The sequence below is a fragment of the Sciurus carolinensis genome, chromosome 14 (assembly GCF_902686445.1).
Source record: "Sciurus carolinensis chromosome 14, mSciCar1.2, whole genome shotgun sequence".
Classification (NCBI taxonomy): Eukaryota; Metazoa; Chordata; class Mammalia; order Rodentia; family Sciuridae; genus Sciurus; species Sciurus carolinensis.
The window spans coordinates 86383577-86404811 of NC_062226.1; the positions used below are offsets into that span (position 1 = coordinate 86383577).

The following is a 21235-nucleotide window of genomic DNA, read 5'->3' on the forward strand; positions in this document are numbered from 1 at the left end:
GCCAACCTTAGGGAGGCCCTGAGTAACTCAGACCTTGTCTCAAAATGAAAAATGTAAAGGGCTGGGGATGTGGCTCATGGTTAAGTGCCTCTGTGTCCAATCCCTGGTACCAAAAAAAAAAAAAAAAAAACAATATTACTCAAGGAGACCTTGGCTGAGCTTTCCTGGAAATAAGCCTTAGCAGGTATTACGGCTGTCATACTTCAAACAGTGTAAAGAGAAACCAATGGCAGAGAAATGAGAGGATCAGGGGTCACCAGGCATTTTGTTTGTTGGGAAATCCCTAAATGTCGCTGAAAACAAACCCTTCAACCAATACCTTGGGCTTTTTAGCCCTTGCCCTGCTCCGGTGTCCCTGTGTGCAAAGGCTTCTAAAAATACAGTCTCCTTGAAATGACTCACTACTAACAGTAGTATTGACACTGGTTGGACAAAGTGAAGGACTAGAAAGGAGAAATGAAAGGCATCCCTCACCACCATTATTACCATTTAAGTTTTTGTCATTCCCCGCAAGGGCTGCCTGCTTGTCTGTTTCGGATTCTGCCTCATTTTCATCCATGTTGTAGTCATCATCTGCTAGTCTTTGCTGGTTTTTGCCTATAAAATCAACACAGAAAACACAAGCTACATTATTTCTCTCATGATGCCACAGATATACCAGGACCTGGGTCAATTGGGGATTACCCAGTCATCCTTAACAATCAGGTCTTTGTTACCTCTCAGGAAATGGTGCTTGCTTCTAGTATAAATGCCATGCAGGAGTGCCCTCCTTATGAATGCCCCACTTTAGATTTAATTCTACATAAAATAAAAGTCCTGGTGGCTGGAGCTATAGCTCAGTGGCAGAGTACTCTGCCTAGTGTGAGAGGGGCATGGGTTTGATGATCACAGCACTGCAAAGAAAAAGAAAGAAAGAAAAAAAAAAAAAAATCCAGGTGCAATGGCATAACCCTGTAGTCCCGGCAACTCCAAAGGCTGAGGCAGAAAGACTGCTTGAGACTGGTCTCAGCAACAGAGCAAAACCCCTCAAAAAAAGGGGGGCAGAGGTGTAGTCTACCTAGCTAAGTAAATCAAAATTTTTTAAAAGGGGCAGTCATCTCTAGGTTAAAGGAAAATACCACTGTTGTGTTAGCATTGCTCAGATTGGCTCATTGCTCCAGGAGAGGGAGTGAGTGGAGTCAGCACTGTAAATCAAAGGCTAAAACTGTCCATGAAGAATTGGATCATTCAATACCATGTTATCCCTAGAGAGAAGAGTAGCCAGAAAAGACAACCAAGACAAAAGCATTCAATTTAAACATTTTATTTTTGTATACAGATGAGTAAACCCTTTTTTTTTTTTTTTTTTTTCCAGCATGCCTGGAAAATCTGCTTTAGTTGTTTCTCTGTACTCACTGCCTGAGGTGGAAGCAAAACATATACCAGTGTGCACAGTAGGTTTATTCTTCGGAAGAAATCACAACTGCATCTGGAAGCAGGTGCAGTTAAGAAGCCGCATAGGCCTTTAACTCGTAAACTTTGTGATCAGTGGTCTGACACTTGAGAGTCTTGGGATAAGCCAGCACAGTGTGCTTTCCCCATAATCCTCCCAACAGAAGTATCTTGTGACTGGGCAGGTATGGAAAGCAGGGACTTGAGCAGTGTAGCAGGAGGCTGATAAAATATAACTTTTTAACTGGAACTTGGGAGGATACATTCTTCCAAAAGAGAAGCGAAAATGAGATTTAATTAGGAATCAGTGTTCTTGGCTAAGGTGGGATGAAAATTTCCCACAACTTCAAGGCACTGAAATAATGATTTAGTTGATCTCACATTCCTACGCTTGTTGTTTTTACAGTACTCGGGATTGAACCCAGGGGTGCTCTACCACTGGAGCTATATATATCCTCAGCCATTTTTATTTTGCTAAAGGGTCTTGCTAAATTGCTGAGGCTCTTCTCAAACTTGGCCTCAGCCTCCCTAGTCATTGGGAACATAGGTGTGCACCACCATACCCAGCCCCACTCTTGAGTTCTTAAGAAACAAACAAGGTAGGATTCGCATTAATCTTTTTCAGCACTCAAATATGCACTCTCACAGCCCATCCTTCCTTCACCAGCACTATCTACAGCACACCACCTGAGGTAGAGATACAGAGACAGGTTCATGGGTGGCCTTCCTGCCTGCAGGTGACATTTACTCTGCTAAACACCTGCCTCCTAAAGGTCAAATACCTGCAAAGTCCCCTCAACTTCCTGTTAATACTGTATCTGAAACCTGAAGTGCTGTAATCTGTGCTGCCCACTCTTCTTGCCTCCCACTTTATAATGAATAACAAATAAAGGAGGAACTAGCAAATCTTAAATTGCTATCCGGTAAAATTCAACAGGATGCATCCAGTGTTGGGAGTGAGATCAAGAGGACTGAGTCTAGCAGTACAAAGCTCATGGGTGACCCATGTAGCCGCTCACTCACCTTCCCTGGCAGTGTCCTGTTCCTCCTGCCCATCTCGAATAACAAGTTGGTCCCGCTCTGGGTCTTCACTCTCCTGATTTTCTGGCACCTGTGCAGTTTGGCTGAGTTCTGCTCTCCCAAAGCCTCTTCCACCCACAGGTCTTTCTACAGCCTGTCCTTGGTGTGGTTCTTGGGGCAGCTGCAGGCTGTCTCTCTGAGGCTCCTCCTCACTGACAACCTGGATCTCATTGGTTTCCTCTGTGCACAGAATACAGTTAGCTGTGACCTCAGCAGCACTTAATTTTAACAAAACAAACAAACAAACAAAAACCCCAAACCTAGTGCTATTCAATTCCCAGAGTGTTTCTGAGAAATGGGGACAGGGTGCACTCGGTACTGGGCGGCAGCTGTGTAGCTTATTTTTATGACCCCACAACAGACTTCTCTATGCCATGGTTCATCTTCAGTGTGAGGAATAGAAAAGTTGTTTAACAAGTAATATGGACTAAATTATCTCAACAACCTACAAGTGCTGGAGAGGGCACTGCTGAGTTATGATCATGTCAAGACAAGTTATGATCAAGACAAGCTCTTGGGAGCCAGAGCATATCAATCACCCCTTTTATTCTCAATGACAGGTGCCTGGGGATCCATCTCCTTCCTCTAATCCTACAGTCCCACTGGTGTCCTCAATAAAAGGACCTTAACTTACACAGCTGCTAAAGAACAAGGCACTTACTTTACAAGGATAAGACATAAGTAAGACAGAGAAGCCCGTGGCCCCAATTCCAAGTGCCCAACACCCACGCCGTCAGCCACATGACTGGGTTGGCTCTAGCCACACACTCTGCCCTGCAGAGTATCTATATGGACTAGAAGATATGATCTGCCACTACTGGTTAAATCGGAAGACGACTCTGGATAGAGTATAAAACCAATCACCAGACTCTGCTTACCTTTCTTACCTTGTCTCTTCGAATCCAAAACCACCTCTAAACTGGGAACTGGTGTCTGGGACTTGCCTTTGCCAGGCACATTTCCCTTCCCTTGTGGCAACTGTGCCTGTGGGAGGCCTGCTTCCTGCAGTCTGGTTTGAGGTTCACTGACAGCCTGGGGCTGAAACAGAACACAGGACAGCCAGGGTAGGGCTCTGTGATCAGAAACCTTATGAGAACCTCACACAAGCAATGCATAACACACCCTTCCAACAAATGAGGACACAGGAAACCCTGAGAAACACCACAATCTACCAGGATCGTGCTGTCACAAGGCATAAATCAGAAGACAGGTAAAGTTCAGGTCTCCCAGAAAATGAACAGCAAAAAAAGACATGAACAAGACAACAAATCAACTAGACCAAACATCTACAGCACAGTCAACCCAAGAGAAAAATTTACACTCTTCTCAAGTACATGTGGAACACTCTCTAAGATGGCCACGAAGCAAGCCTCAATGGATCTAAGTGACTGCAATCATACAGAATAGGTAGAAGGTTTTGTGATCACATGGAATGGAACCATATATCAATAACAGAAAGAAACTTGAGAAATCCACAAATATGCAGGTATTAAGACACTCCTGAATAACCAATGGTTCAAACAAATCATAAACCAAATTAGAAACACACTTTAAGAAAAAGAAAACAAAAACACAGCATACCACGACTTATGGGAGCCAGCTAAAAGCAGTGCACAGAGGGACATTTATACCTCAACACCCATATTAAGAAAGACTTCTGGTTTCCAGTTGCTTGTATAAGGAGCTTAGAAGTCATCATTTGGTCCTTACAAGTTAAAAGCTGAACAGACTGAAAAGCCATCAAGTCTCCTCAGATCCACAAGAGAGGTGAGGACACAAAGCAAAGCCCTGCCCCTAAGACTTGAGAACAGAAAGCAGAACAGAGAGTCACGACTAACCAGTGCAGAGATGCATGGGAACCAGTACTGGGCAGGGAAACCCGAATTGTCATGTATGAACTAACTGCTGGAGGCTCATCAGTGTGACAAACCTGAGCGTTAACCGCTCCACGGGGACCAAGTCATAACCGCCCCACCCCACACACAGCCTCCAGCAGCTCAACCCATTCCCACAATGAATACCAGAAAAGCTTCTGGTGGTGGGACGTAGAAAGGAATCATTTAAAAACAGGCCAGAACACTGGCCTTCTACACTCAATCTGGAGAGAGTAAGCACGAGAAAGAAGCAAACACAGCAGAGATGTTAGAATGAGCAGACCAGGAAATTAAAACAAATATAACTAATATGCTAAGCCTTTAGTAGATAAAGCAGACAATAGGCAAGGAGAGCTGGGCAATGTGGTAGAGATGGAAATTCTAAGAAAACACAAATAGATGCTAGAACTCAACACAGAAGAGCTGCGGATGCAGGAGAGTGGAAGAAAGGGAGAGTGCTTGCCTAGCAGGTATGGGCCCTGGGCTCAATCTCCCCAGCACCACAAAATAACAATAAAAATGATAACAAAAATGGAAGAATGTATTTGATGGGCTCGTTAATAGACCAGACACAGTCAAGCAAAGAACCTGAGTTTGAGGATATTTAAATAGAAACCTCCAAAATTGAAAAGAGAACCAAGACTAAAAATAAGCAGAGTATCCAAGGACCCCAGGACCACCAGGAAAGGTTTAACATGTAATGGAAATACAAGAACAAGAAAAAAAAAGAGAAAGGCAGAGAAGAAATATTTGAAGCAGTAATTTAATTCCTCAAATTAATGTCAGACACCAAATCCCAGAAGCTCAGAGAACACACACACACACACACACACACACACACACACACAAAAGCTGGATAACTGACAAGAAACCTACACATAGGCATAGCATTCTCAAATCACAGAATATCAAACTTTTAAATCCTGAAAGAAACTTAAAGACCTACCTTATCTTACAAGGAAATAAGAATCACATATGACTTCTCAGAAACAAGACAAGCAAGGAAAAAAAGCTTATCAATCTAGAATTCTGTGCCCTGCAAAATTAGCCTTCAAAAATGGGAGTGGGGTGGCGGGGGGGCAGGGGGAGGGGACAAAATGGGACTCTGTTGCCAGACCCGCCTTGCAAAAAATGCTGAAAGTTTTTTTTAGAAACTCAGAAGTACATAAAGGTAACAAAAGGAAAACAAATAAGTGAATGCAAAATAAAAAAAAAAATTTCCTTATTCTAACTGATCTAATGGAGAAGGGTTTGTTCAAAATAGTACCAGTGACATACAATTATGTATGCTTATGGATATAACATGTACATCTGTCTGCTTAGGTATGTTTATCTATAAGTGAAATGAATGATGACAATGATATAAGGGACAGGAGGCAGGAATAAAGATTATTTTCTTATTACAAGGCCTTCAAACAACCTGTGGTTTAATGATATTTGAAAGTAGGCATGGACTGGTTTTAAGAGTCTACTGCAAATTCTAAGGCAAACATTAAAACAAAAAAAGTATAACTGGTATGACAAGAGAGAGAAAATGGAATCATAAAATACTCAATTTGATACCCTAGGTGAAATGGAGCAATTCCTTGAAATGTGCCAGAACACAACAATCTGAATATATCCTCTTTCAAAGAAATTGAATCAATAATTAACAACCCTATAAAACAGCACAGCACTCAGATGAGTTCACTGGTGAATTCTATCAAAAACTTAAGAAATTACACCGGTTCTCTACATTCTCCTTCAGAGGACAAATGCAAGGGAATGTTTTCTAAGTCATTACATGAAGCCAGTATTATCCTAATACCAAAATCAGATGAGAACATTACAAGAAAACAGACCAATATGTCTCATGAATACAGATGTGAAACTTGTCAACAAAATATTAGTGAATTGAATCCGTGATGTATAAAAAGATTTTAATTCCATGACCAACTAGGATTGCTTTCAAGGTTTATTAAGCATCTGAAAATCAATTAATGTATCCATCACATCAGCAGGCCAACATGATCATATCAATAGACGCAGAAAAAGCATCTGACAAAATTCAAAACCTACTCTTGATAAAAACGCTCAGTAAACTAGTAATAGAGGAACTTCCTCAACTCAAGCTGAGAACATCTACCAAAAATATCTGCTGACATCACAGTTAATGGTGACAGATTTGAAGCTTTTCTACAAAAATTACGTGCAAGGTAAGGACGTTCCCTCTCACCATTCCTTTTAAGCATTGTACTGCAAGTGCTAGCAAATGTAATAAGATAATAAAAAGGAAACAATGTACACAAAATGAGAAGGAATAAATAGAGCTACCTTATTTGCAGATGACATGATTATCTATGTTGAAAATCTGAAAGAACTGTCCAAAACAGGGAACCCCTCCTGGAATAATAAGTGTTATATCACAGTTGCAGGATATAATGTAAATATGCAAAAGCCAATCACTTTGCTATATACCAAGACTGAAAAAGTAGAATTTGAAGTTAAAAACATAATACCACTTACACTAGCACCCCAAAATTGACTATTTAAGTTCGAATCTATATCAAAACTTGTACAAAATCTACACGAGGAAAACTATAAAATTTTCATTAAATAAATCAAGAATTAGATAAATGGATAAATACTCCATCTTCATAGATAACAAAACTCAGTATTTTATAAAGTTGTCAGTTTTTCTCAATTTGATGATCAATATCCCAGCAAGATATTTCTGGATATAGACAAATGGATTGTAAAGTTTCTATGAGGTCGAAAGACCCAAAAGAGATAATACAGTGTAAAGGAGAAAAGTAGGAGGACTGACATTACCTGACTTTAAGACTTCTATAAAGCTACAGTAATCAAGATATTGTATTATTATTGGTGAAAGACAAATAGACCAATGGAACAGAAGGCTCCAAAACAGACTAATGTAATATATCAAACTCTGTGTGTGTGTGTGTGTGTTTTCCCAGTACTGGGGTTGAACAAAGGGGCAATCTACCCTGAGCCATATTCCCGGCCCTTTCAGAAAAATTTTAGACAAGATCTCACTAAGTTGCCAAGGTTAGACTTGAATTTGTGATCCTCCTGCCTCAGCCTCCCCGGTTGCTGGGATTATAGGCATGTCCACTATGCCCAGCACAAATTGATCTTTAACAAAGGAGTAAATACAATACAATGAAGCAAAGACAGTCTTTTTCAACAAATGATGTTGGGACAACTGGGCATCAAAAAAAATGAGTATAGAAACACACTTTATGCTCCTTTTTGGGGTTGTTTGTTTGTTTTCCTAAGGATTTTCTTATAAAAGATTACATCATCTACAAATAGGGAAGCTTTATTTATTTCTTTCCAATCTGTACACCTTTTATTTCTTTTTATTGCTTAACTGTCCTGGACAGAACCACTAATGCAATAGTAAATAGAAGTGGTGAGGGCAGACCTCCTTGTTTTGTTCCTGAGCACAGGGATAAATTATTCAGTCTTTCACTATTAAGTTTGATGCTATGTATAGTTTTTTTGTGTGTGTGTGTGTGGATTCCTATATTAGGGAAGTTTCCTTTTGTTCTTAATCTTTTTTATTAAGAAAAGTGGTTGGATTTTGTCAGATTCTTTTTCTGCATCTACTGAAACAATCCTGTAATTTTTTTTTTGTCCTGTAAATTACTGACATGATACATTGCAATTAATTTCGGAGGTTAATCTAAACTTGCACTCGTGGATAAGTGCTACTACTCACTCATAGTGTATAATCCTTTATATAATTAATTTGTGGGATTTGATTTGCTAGTTATTTTGTTGATAATATTGGTGCCTATCTCTAGTTTTATTTTCTTTTATAATGTCTTCATCTCCTATTGGTATTAGGGTAACACTGAGCTCACAAAATGAATTGGGAAATATTCTCTCCTGTTCTGGTATTTAGGAGGATTTGTAAAAATTTAGAGTCCTTCAAACGTTTGGTAGAATTCACTAGTGAAGCTAGGAACAGGCTTTTTTCTTTTCTTTTCTTTTTTTTTTTTTTTTTGGTGGGACGTTTTAAAATTACTAATTCAACCTCTACTTTGTATAGGTCTACTCAGACTTTTCCATTTCTTTTTAAGTTAATTTTGGTGGTTTGTGTTGTCTAGGAACTTGTCCATTCATCTGAGTTATCAGATCTGTCAGCATACACTTGCCCAGAATGCTCCCCTTTAATATTGTCCTGTGTAAGGTCAGTGGCAATTTCCTGTCATTTTTCATTTTAGTAATTTGATTCTATTTTTTCCTTTACTAATCTAGCTAAGGACTCGTCAGTTATGTTCACCTTTTAAAAATAATTTTGGTTTCACTGACTTTTCTTATTTTTTATTCTCTATTTCATTAACTTCTGATTTAATCTTTACTTTTCTTTTTTCCAGTATCTTGTTACTCAGTTGACCTCTGTGTGTTCTGTGTCACTTTTTAGTACTGAGAATTGAACACAGGGTATTCTGCCACTAAGCTATATCCCCAGCTCTTTTAAAAAAAATTTAATTGGGAGACACGGTCTTACTAAGTTGCCCAGACTGACCATGATCAAGTCCTCATACTTAAAAGCAATTTTTTTTCATAATTTATTTATTTTGCTTCATTGTAAACAAATGGAGTACAATTTGTTTCTCTGGTTGTACATGAAGTAAGAGTCGTACCATTTGTGTAATAATACATGTACATAGGGAAATGTTTGTCTCATTCTATTTTTCCTTTCCCCCACCCCTCCGACCCCTCTTTTTCCTCTATACAATCCATCCTTCCTCCATTCTTGCCTCCTTTCCACCCACCATTGTGTATCATCACTTGCTTATCAGAGAAATTATTTGGCTTTTGGTTTTTTGACATTGGCTTATCTCACTTAGCATGATATGCTCCAATTTCATCCATTTGCCTGCAGATGGCATAATTTTATTCTTCTTTATGGCTGAGTAATATTCCATTATGTATATATACCACAGTTTCTTTATCCATTCATTAACAGAAAGGCATCTAGGATGGTTCCATAATCTAGCTACTGTGAAATGAGCAGCTATGAACAGTGATGTGGCTGTATCTCTGTAATATGCTGATTTTAAGTCCTTTGGGTATAGGCCAAGGAGTGGGATAGCTGGGTCAAATGGTGGTTCCATTCCAAGTTTTCTAAGGAGTCTCCACACTGCTTTCCAGAGTGGCTGCACTAATTTGCAGCCCCACCAGCAATGTATGAGTGTTCCTTTTTACCCACATCCTCGCCAACACCTGTTGTTGTTTGTATTCTTGATCATCGCCATTCTAATTGGGGTGAGATGGAATCTTAGGGTAGTTTTGATTTGCATTTCTCTTATTACTAGAGATGTTGAACATTTTTCACATATCTGTTGATTGCTTGTAGATCTGTGAAATGTCTGCCCATTTCCTTAGCCCATTTGTCTATTGGATTATTTGCATTCTTGGTGTAAAGTTTTTTGAGTTCTTTATAGATTCTGGAGATTAGTACTCTATCTGAAGTATGTGTGGCAGATTTTCTCCCACTCTGTAGGCTCTCTTTTCTCCATTATATGTTTTTGGCTCCTTTATCTAGTATGAGAAAACTGTATTTATTTGGGTTTGTCTCTGTGTCCTCTATTCTATACCCTGATTGACCTATTTTGGTGCCAATACCATGCCGTTTTTGTTACTATTGCTTTGTAGTATAGTTGAAGTTCTGGTATTGTGATACCCCCCCTGTTTCACTCTTCCTGCTAAGGATTGCTTTAGCGATTCTGGGTTTCTTATTCTTCCACATGAATTTCATGATTGCTTGCTCTGTTTCTATGAGGTATGTCATTGGGATTTTAATTGGAATTACATTGAATTTGTATAGCACCTTTGGTAGAATGGCCATTTTGACAATATTAATTCTGCCTATCCAAAAACAGGAGATCTTTCCATCTTCTAAAGTTTTCGTTGATTTCTTTCTTTAGTGTTCTGTAGTTCTCATTGAGAGGTCTTTCACCTCTTGTTAGATTGTTTCCCAAGATGTTTTTTTTTTTTTTTTTTTTTTGAGGTTGTGAATGGGGTAGTTTTCCTAAATTTTCTTTCAGAGGATTCATCACTTATGAATAAAAATGCATTAGATTCATGAGCATTTACTTTATATCCTGGTACTTTCCTGAATTCATTTATGAATTCTAGTTGTTTTCTAGTGGAATTTTTCGGCTCCTCTAAACATAGAATCATGTCATTGGCAATTAGGGACAGTTTGAGTTTTTCTTTTACTATTCGTATCCCTTTAATTTCTTTGGTCTATCTAATTGCTCTGGCTAGAGTTTTAAGGAAGATGTTGAATATAAGTGGTGAAAGAGGGCATCCCTGCCTTGTTCCAGTTTTTAGGGGGAATGCATTCAGTTTTTCTCCATTTAGAATGATGTTGGCTGTGGGCTTAGTATAGATAGCCTTTACAATATTGAGGTATGTTCCTACTATCCCTATTTTTTCGAGTTTTTTGAGCACGAAGGTGTTGTATTTTAACAAATGCTTTTTCTGCATCTATTGAAATAATCACGATTCTTAACTTTAAGTCTATTGATATGGTGAATTACATTTATTAGCTTCTGGATGTTGAACCAACCTTGCATCCCTGGGATAAAACCCACTTGATCATGGTGCACTATCTTCTTCATATGTTTTTGTATGCGATTTACTAAAATTTTGTTAAGAATTTTTGCATCTATGTTCATTAAAGATATTAGTCTAAAATTTTCTTTCCTCGACGTGTCTCTGTCTGGTTTTGGTATCAGGGTGATATTAGCTTCACAGAAAGAGTTTGGAAGGGTTCCCCCCTCTTCTATTTTATGGAATACTTTGAGAAGTATTGGAATGAGCTCTTCTTTAAAGGTTTTGTAGAACTCGGCTGAGAATCCACCTGGTCCCAAACCTTTCTTTGTTGGTAGGCTTTTGATGACTTCTTTTATTTCATTGTTTGAAATTGATCTATTTAAATTGTGTATATCCTCCTGATTCAGTTTGGGTGGATCATATGTCTCTAGAAACCTGTTGATGTCTTTGAGATTTTCTATTTTATTGGAGTATAGATTTTCAAAATAGCTTCTAATTATGTTTTGTATTTCAATAGTGTCTGTTATGGTATTTCCCTTTTCATCCTGAGTTTTAGTAATTTGAATTTTCTCTTTACTTCTCTTTGTTAGTGTGGCTAAGGGTTTATCAATTTTGCTTATTTTTTCAAAGAACCAACGTTTTATTTTTGTCAATTTTTTTATTGTTTTTGTTTCAATTTCATTGATTTCAGCTCTGATTTTAACTATTTCCTGTCTTCTATTACTTTTGGTGTTGATCTGTTCTTTTTCTAGGGCTTTGAGGTATAATATTAGTTTTTTTTTTTTTTTTATTGTAAACAAATGGGCTACATGATGTTTCTCTGTTTGTACATGGCATAAAGGCATACCATTTGTGTAATCATAAATTTACATAGGGTAATGTTGTTTGATTCATTCTGTTATTTTTTTCCCTTCCCCTCCACCCCTCCCACCCCTCTTTTCCCTCTATACAGTCCTTCCTTCCTCCATTCTTGCCCCCCTCCCTCACCCTAACTCTAACCCTAACACTTACCCCTCCCACCCCCCATTATGTGTCATCATCCACTTATTAGTGATATCATTCGTCCATTGGTTTTTTGAGATTGGCTTATCTCACTTAGCATGATATTCTCCAGTTTCATCCATTTGCTTGCAAATGCCATAATTTTATTATTTTTTATGGCTGAGTAATATTCCATTGTGTATATATATACCACATTTTCTTTATCCATTCATCAATTGAAGGACATCTAGGTTGGTTCCACAATCTGGCTATTGTGAACTGAGCAGCTATGAACATTGATGTGGCTGTATCTCTGTAATATGCTGATTTTAAGTCCTTTGGGTATAGGCCAAGGAGTGGGATAGCTGGGTCAAATGGTGTTTCCATTCCAAGTTTTCTAAGGAGTCTCCACACTGCTTTCCAGAGTGGCTGCACTAATTTGCAGCCCCACCAGCAATGTATGAGTGTTCCTTTTTACCCACATCCTCGCCAACACCTGTTGTTGTTTGTATTCTTGATCATCGCCATTCTAATTGGGGTGAGATGGAATCTTAGGGTAGTTTTGATTTGCATTTCTCTTATTACTAGAGATGTTGAACATTTTTCCATATGTTTGTTGATTGCTTGTAGATCTTCTTCTGTGAAGTGTCTATTCATTTCCTTAGCCCATTTGTCGATTGGATTATTTGCATTCTTGGTGTAGAGTTTTTTGAGTTCTTTATAGATTCTGGAGATTAGCGCTCTATCTGAAGTATGATTGGCAAAGATTTTCTCCCACTCTGTAGGCTCTTTCTTTGCATTGCTGATAGTTTCCTTTGCTGAGAGAAAACTTTTCAGTTTGAATCTATCCCAGTTATTGATTCTTGCTTTTATTTCTTGTGCTATGGGAGTCCTGTTGAGGAAGTCTGGTCCTAGGCCGACATGTTGAAGCTCTGGACCTACTTTTTCTTCTATAAGATGCAAGGTCTCTGGTCTTATTCCGAGATCCTTAATCCATTTTGAGTTTAGTTTCGTGCATGGTGAGAGATATGGGTTTAGTTTCATTCTGTTGCATATGGATTTCCAATTCTCCCAGCACCATTTGTTGAAGAGGCTATCTTTTCTCCATTGCATATTTTTGGCCCCTTTCTCTAGTATGAGAAAATTGTATTTATTTGGGTTTGTGTCCGTGTCCTCTATTCTGTACCATTGATCCACCTTTCTATTTTGGTACCAATACCATGCCGTTTTTGTTACTATTGCTTTGCAGTAGAGTTGAAGATCTGGTATTGCGATACCCCCTGCTTCACTCTTTCTGCCAAGGATTGCTTTAGCTATTCTGGGTTTTTTATTCTTCCAGATGAATTTCATAATTGCTTGCTCTATTTCTGTAAGGTACATCATTGGGATTTTAATTGGAATTGCATTGAATCTGTATAGCACTTTTGGTAGTATGGCCATTTTGACAATATTAATTCTTCCTATCCAAGAACATGGGAGATCTTTCCATCTTCTAAGGTTTTCTTTAATTTCTTTCTTTAGTGTTCTGTAGTTCTCATTGTAGAGGTCTTTCACCTCTTTTGTGAGATTGATTCCCAAGTATTTTATTTTTTTCAAAGCTATTGTGAATGGGGTAGTTTTCCTGATTTCTCTTTCTGAAGATTCATCGCTTATGTATAAAAATGCCTTAGATTTATGTGCATTGATCTTATATCCCGCTACTTTACTGAATTCACTTATGAGATCTAAAAGTTTTCTGGTGGAATTTCCTGGTTCCTCTAAGTATACAGTCATATTATCAGCAAATAGGGATAGTTTGAGTTCTTCTTTTCCTATTCGTATCCCTTTAATTTCTTTGGTCTGTCTAATTGCTCTGGCTAGAGTTTCAAGGACGATATTGAATAGAAGTGGTGAAAGAGGGCATCCCTGCCTTGTTCCAGTTTTTAGAGGGAATGCTTTCAGTTTTTCACCATTTAGAATGATATTAGCCATGGGCTTAGCGTAGATGGCCTTTATGAATGCACTCCATGAAATGAATTTTCCTCTTAGTACTGCTTTCATAATGTCCCAGAGATTTTGATACATTGTGTCTTTGTTCTTCTTTACCTCTAAGAATTTATTTCCCCCTGATGTCTTGTGTTATCCATGCATCATTTAATCTCCAGGTGTTGGAGTAGTTTCTGTTTTTTATTTTGTCATTGATTTCTAATTTCATTCCATTATGATCTGACAGAATCATGATTATTTCAATAGATGCAGAAAAAGATAGAATCTCTATCTTTTTGTATTTGCTAAGAGTAGCTTTGTGGCATAACATATGGTCTATTTTAGAAAAGGATCCATGTGCTGTTGAAAAAGAAAGTATATTTGCTCACTGATGAAATATTACATATGTGTCTGTTAAGTCTAAATTATCAATTGTGTTATTGAGATCAATGGTTCCTTTGTTCAATTTTTGTTTGGACGATCTGTCCAGTGGTGAGAGAGGTGTGTTAAAGTCATCTAGTATTATTGTGTTGTGATCTATTTGGTTCCTAGAATTGAGAAGGATCTGTTTGACATACATGGATGAGTCACAGTTTGGGGCATAAATATTTATGATTGTTATGTCTTACTGATTTACACTTCCCTTAAGCAGTATAAAATGTCCTTCTTTATCCCTTCTGACTAACTTTGGCTTGAAGTCCACTTTATCTGAGGATGGATACCCCCACTTTTTTTGCTGAGTCCATGTGCATGGTATGTTTTTTCCTATCCTTTCACCTTTAGTCTGTGGGTATCTTTTTCTATGAGATGAGTCTCTTGAAGGCAGCATATTATTGGGTCTCTCTTTTTAATCCAATCTGCCAGACTATGTCTTTTGATTGATGAGTTCAGGCCATTAACATTCAGGGTTATTACTGAGATATGATTTGTATTCCTGGTCATTTTGGTTTATTTTTGGTTTTTAACTTGACTTGGTTTCTACTTTATTTGGCTGTTCCTTTAGGGTAGTTCCTCCCTTTGCTGACTTACATCTTGTTTTCATTTCTTCCTCATGGAATATTTTGCTGAGAATGTTCTATAGTGCTGGCTTTCTATTTGTAAATTCTTTTAGCTTTTATCATGGAGGATTTTATTTCATCATCAAATCTGAAGGTAAGTTTTGCTGGGTATAAGATTCTTGTTCGGCATCCACTTTCTTTCAGAGCTTGAAATATGTTATTCCAGGCCCCTCTATCTTTCAGGGTCTGGGTTGAGAAATCTGCTGATATCCGTATTGGTTCCCCCTTGAATGTAATTTGATATTTTTCTCTCACAGCCTTTAAAATTCTGTCTTTATTCTGTATGCTAGGTATCTTCATTAAAATGTGCCTTGGTGTGGGACTGTTGAAATTTTGTACATTTGGTGTCCTATAAGCCTCTTGTATTTGATTTTCCATTTCACTCTTCAGATTTGAGAAATTTTCTGATATTATTTCATTGAATAGATTGTTCATTCCTTTGGTTTGTTTCTCTGTGCCTTCCTCAATCCCAATAATTCTTAAATTTGGCCTTTTCATGATATCCCATAATTCTGTAGATTCTGTTCATGATTTCTTACCATCTTCTCTTGTCACCTTTGTTTTCAAGATGAAATATTTTGTCTTCAATGTCTGAGGTTTTGTCTTCCAGGTATTCTATCCTATTGGTTATGCTTTCTATGGAGTTTTTAATTTGGTTTATTGTTTCCTTCAAGAGTTTCTGTTTTTTTTTTTTTTTTTTTTTTTCAGAATCTCTATTCTTTATTGAAATGATCCTTTGCTTCGTGCATTTGTTCTTTTAACTGTTGATTGGGGCGATCATTCAATGCCTGCATTTGCTCTCATCTCATCATTTGCTTCTCTGATCATTTTAATTATGTACATTCTGAACTCCCTTTCAGACATTTCTTCTGCCATGCTATCATTGGATTGTATTGATGTAGCATCTAGGTTTGTTTGAGACACTTTCTTCCCTTGTTTTCTCATACTGCTCATGTATTTTCCCCTCTCGGAGTACAAATGTGAGATATTGCAGTTTCCCCCCTATAGACTTATAGTGTCCCTGCAGGTTTCCAACAACTCACCTTGAAGTGAGAGATCAATATTAATAGCACACCATACAAACAATATGCATTCTTAACTCAAATAAGATATTAACAATATTATCTTAATAAACAGAGATTATGAGTTTGATTATTATCTACAGCTTAGCCAATAGGTTTGGAATAAGGACCACGATTTCTAAAGGTGGACAAAGAGGATGAGAAAGGGTGTAGGATACATTAATGAGATAAGAAGTGTGTCTATAAGGGTACTATGTCATAGGAGTAGTGAAAGTGGAATTAAAAGAAATTGGTTGCTAGCATGTGAAAAGAGAGAGAGAGAGCCTCCAAGGAGACAGCTAAGATGAAAATAGAGAGGATGAGAAAATATTAAGAAAAGAAAAAGTAGGGATAATAATAGGTATAATGGGAATAATTGTAATATTAATACTAATAAAAAATATACAATAAAACTATTCAGTACTGTTCAAACCTCCTAGTCTTCAGTAGCCTGATGTCTTGGAGGAACCTGATAATGCAGTGACCCAAAAAGGATGCTACCCCTCTAGGGATGGGGCCTCCAGGTGGGGTATAATCCCCACTCGTGGATAGAGGCGCCTCCACGTGTTGATCAAACGCAGCACCGGCACTAGACTGCGGGCTGGGGCCCGGCTGGTCTGGGCCTGGGTCTCTGGGCCTGCCTCCCCGGTATGGAAGTCTCGCCTGGCGGCACTGGTCTGGCCTGAGTTTCTGGGCTAAAAGCAATTTTTGACAAGGGTATCAATATAATTCAGTGGAGAAAAGAACAGTCTCTTTTTCAAGCAAACTGTACTGAGAACATGGAATGATATCCACATGGAAAATAGGAAGTTGGAGTCTTACCTCATATCATACACAAAAATTAACTCAAAATGAATCTCAAGCTTAAATGGAAGAGCTAAGAACTATAAAACTCTTAGAAGACAACAGGAGTAAATCTTCATGATCCTGTGTTAGGCAAAACATTCCTGGATTAACACTGAGAACAAATAACAAAAGAAAAAGATGAAATAGACTTCATCAAAATTTAAAACTTCTATGCTTCAAATACACAACATTAGGGAAGTATAAAACCCCATGGAATTGGAAAAAAAACTGCAAATTGTATGTTCAATATAATTTATATATGTAGAATATATACAGATCTCATAACAATGAATAAAAACAATTTAAAATGGTCAAAGAATCTGAACAATTCTCCAAATAAGATATACAAATCACCAGTAAGGCATGTGAGAGGGCATTTAACATCATTAGTCATCAGGGAAAGGCAAATGAAAACCACGAGACACTACCACACATCCATTAGGAAGGCTTTCCTAAAAAGGTCAGTAACAAGAGTTGACAAGGATGTAAAAAGATGGAATTCTCATAAACTATTGGTAAGAATGGAAAATGGTATGATCACTGTGGGAAACAATCTGGCAGTTTCTCAACAGGTAGATATAGATTATCATATGATCTAGCAATTCTACTCCTAGGTACTGACCAAGAGAAATGAAAATATATGTCCCCAAAAACTTGTACCCAAATGTTTGTAACAGCATTATTCACAATAGCCCAAAAGTATAAACTAAAATATCTATGAACTGACAATGAATAATAAAAATGTGAATGGAATATCATTTGGTCACAAAAAGGAGTAAAGTATTACAATATAACACATGTAATCCCAGAAGTATTATATTTAGTGAAAGAAGTCACACAGAAAAAAGGTCACATATTGTGAGATTCCACTGTCAAGAAACATACAGATAAGGCAAATCTATAGAGACCAAAAGTAGAACAATGTTGTCTGTGGCTGTGCAAATCAAAGATAAATAGATGGGGGTTTCTTTTGCCATAAAATCTTCTAAAATTGATTGTATTAATGGTCACACAACTTTGTGACACCAAAAAACACTCAATTATAAAGTTCATGAGTGAAGCACATAATATATGAATTATATCTCACTGAAGCTGCGATAGTTACAGGGCAAACAAAGATCTCCCAGAATGCATGAGCAGCAAATTCCTGGGCTGTGCGTGGTACAGGAGGGAGATGTCACTGCCCGAGGTAAGAGACCGAGCGAGGCTCTCGATGGGTCTACCACTGACCAGGTGGCACCCTGGCCAAGTACTTAACATCTCCATGGGCACTGGAAGTGTCCTCACAACTGGTGAGCAGAAGCAACCATCTCCCAGAGCGTCTGTCAGCTTCAAACTTGGGAACTGGGCCTAGAGGCCAGCACGCTTGGCTAGAATCTGGGCATCCTAAGACAGGCCTTGGTCTGCTGTATCTCAGGGAACCAAACTCACAAAGGAAAGTAGAGGAAGAGCAAATCAGCACATAAAGGAACACGAGGCCTGAAAAGGGGATAGCAACACTGTCTAGACATCCTGGGCAGAAAATTTCCCCAAATTACCTGCTGTCTTTGGTCATTTTTTTCACTCAGGTCTCTGGAAGCTATAGCTTCATTTCCCTTTTTGGTGACCTCTTCTATTCGCTCTTCACACTGCTCCTTCACCTCTTTCATCTGGTTGATACACTGGCTCCTTTGGTGGAAGAAAGCAAAAGAGAAAGGGCAAATATTTATGGATGTGTATTTCCCTGATGGACTCTGAAAGCCACTTCAGGAAAAGACACAGGCCATCACTCTCTGTCTCAGACTCTGTACCTGACAAGGCATTTAAAGACAAGGCAATATGTGTCTTTTCAACGATTAAATGGCAACACAAACAAAACACTTGCAGTTAGCTGAAACCCACTGAAGATCTGTCACATTGGTCTAAAACAAGACAACTTCACAGAAAAAATTATTTTAAAAAATATAATCTATATATATATACATACACATTAAATATATATTAATATAAATAAATAAATAAATAAATATATATATATATATATATATATATGGAGAGAAAAAGAGAGAGTGTGTCTTTGACAATGGCTACTGAGTGACAGCAGTGTTTTTGTTGTTTATAATGAGCTCCTCTGGACCACACCGACTCATGGAGTTGGGCAGGGATGGGTGTCCCATGGTTTCGGAATGGGGGCTGACTGCCAGAAGAACCAATCACAGCACTGTTGAGCTGGAATGTGTAGCTCCACCCCTCCAGGGAAGGGAGTGGGACTGAAGACTGAGTTCAAGCTCACTGTCAATGGTTTAATCCCTCATGCCTGCATAATGACATCCAGATAAAATTCTGGACCATGAGGCACTGGAAGTGTGTATTAACCTGATTCCATAGGGACAGAGGCTCCTACCCTACTCATCACCATGCAGACCTTAGTCCCTGCCTTAAAACATTACCATTTGGCTATTCCCGAGTTGTGCCCTTCATAAAACAACTTTAATAGTAAGTATAGCTGTCTGAAGTTCTCTGAGTCATCCTGGTAAATCAAACCCCAGTGGGGTGACAGGCAGCCCTGAAATCTGTAGCCATCCAAGTAGAAGTGGTAGGGGGAGCTGGGAACACCAAGGACTTGTGGCTGGCATGTGAAATGGGGACCCCTTAATCTGTATGGTCTGAGCTAACTCCGTAGCAGAGTCAAAACTGAAATGGATTTGAAGGACACCAATTACAGTCAAAGAAATGCTAATGGGATGTATTTGGAGGCTTCAGTCCTCTGCCTGGAGTGTTTCAGCAAGTGTCAGAGCATCTTGCTTTGCAAATGAGGAAGCTAAATGATGACCTTATTGCCTGCAGTAGACCAAACCACACAGGCTGAAGCCAGAAGCCAGACTCAAGGTTTCCTGACTGCACAGCACTCTCTACCACATGCAGCCTTTTCTGAGTAGCAGGCATTTCAGAGCTAAACGTGAGTACTATACTCAGGTCCTAACTTGGAGGAAACCTTTCAGTTCAAAGCACCACTGGGTCACAACATTCCCAACACAGAAGGGGATCGGGTGCTGGAGAAATAATGAAACAGAGTTCCTGACCTTAGACGGCTGACAGATCAAATGAAAAATTCACTGAAATTAACTTCTCACAAACATACACGCCATAGGTGGGAGACTAGTGCACAGAGGAGAACAAAAAGAGGAATCTGTACCCTGAGGAGCTGAACAAGCAGGTCACTCACTATCCCTGAACCTTTGTGACTATAAAAGGAAACAATGGCCCCACCTGCTCCCAGCCCTGCCAAAGTGAGAACAAAAGGCCTCTATTTCAGCTGTTCAAATGAAGTTCCATTTTCTATGTTGCAACTTGACGGCAATAAGCACAGCAACTCAGTACAAAGCTAAATCCTGAAACACAGGTCATGTTGACTGATTGAGTTAGTTCCTGAAAGCCTCAGGTTGGCTCTTTCCTGCATGTGTGATATAATCGTACTGACATTAACCAAGACAATCCCATCATCCAGACACTGACCATCACTCAGGATCACCAAAACAGTTCAATACCAGCATTTCCAAACTTTCACCAAAGTGTGGTGATAAGACAGCAAGTGGTTCACCTCATTTTGACTCAAATCGCTCGGGGGAGAAAGAATGAAAGGAAGGCTGTTTGGATGAGTGCAGTGATCACTTAGTGATGTCTGTCCACAAGTGAAGGAGTAAGAAGTGAAAATGCTGCTGACTCCCAGCAAAGAACACTAACCTGTGCCATCAGGAAGCCTGTGTTCTTTTGTGTTCTCACTGCCTTCTATACAAGGATTACGCCACACAATGTGACTTAAGGACGGTGTGCTTCAAAAGCCTATGAACCCTACGAATTGAGCACGATTTTGTGTATACATATCCATTGGTAAATTTTTTAACCAGGTGTCCACATCTTTTCTCCAATTATCAAAAATGATTAAAGAAAGTTAAAGGCAACTAGCTCTTTCTAACGTCTAACATTCCATGAACGGCATCTCAGATAGCTTCCTATATCTGGTACAAGGCCTTGGGTACAACTAGTGAAATAGATACATCAGCTAGAAAGAGCTTTCAGTCTAAGCTACTAACCTCCTATCAGAAAAAAAGAGTGCATTCACAGACATAAACCAGTCCAGCTTAGCAGAGACCACCACTGCCTGCAGGGGAACAGAGCTTCCAGTTAGTTACAAATCATCTGGGTTAACATTTATTAAGTGAGCCCATTATTGGCTTTTATACATTGCAATCAATGGAAGGGAAATGATAGCATTAAGGTGTTGGGGGATGTTTTTATGGTCCTAGGGATTCGGGGGTACTCTCCCTTTTTAAAATTTTTTGAGACAAGGTTTCACTAAGCTTCCCGGGCTGCACTTGGACCT

The 21235-nt window shown here is 38.6% G+C and overlaps 1 protein-coding gene across 4 annotated transcripts in view; it reads right to left on the reverse strand.

The window, feature by feature from the left end:
* Nucleotides 1-21235, reverse strand: part of Golm1 (golgi membrane protein 1) — a 73337-nt gene that overhangs the window by 3213 nt on the left and 48889 nt on the right. For 2 of the 4 annotated variants that reach the window (XM_047525664.1, XM_047525661.1), the window contains exons 6-9: nucleotides 18411-18540; nucleotides 3390-3549; nucleotides 2455-2691; nucleotides 487-597 (exon numbers count right to left, since the gene is read on the reverse strand). In XM_047525664.1, coding sequence (XP_047381620.1) covers nucleotides 487-597; nucleotides 2455-2691; nucleotides 3390-3549; nucleotides 18411-18540 — 638 coding nt within the window. The remainder of the gene's footprint in view (nucleotides 1-486; nucleotides 598-2454; nucleotides 2692-3389; nucleotides 3550-18410; nucleotides 18541-21235) is intronic. The other 2 variants (XM_047525662.1, XM_047525663.1) reach the window with 2 other exon arrangements.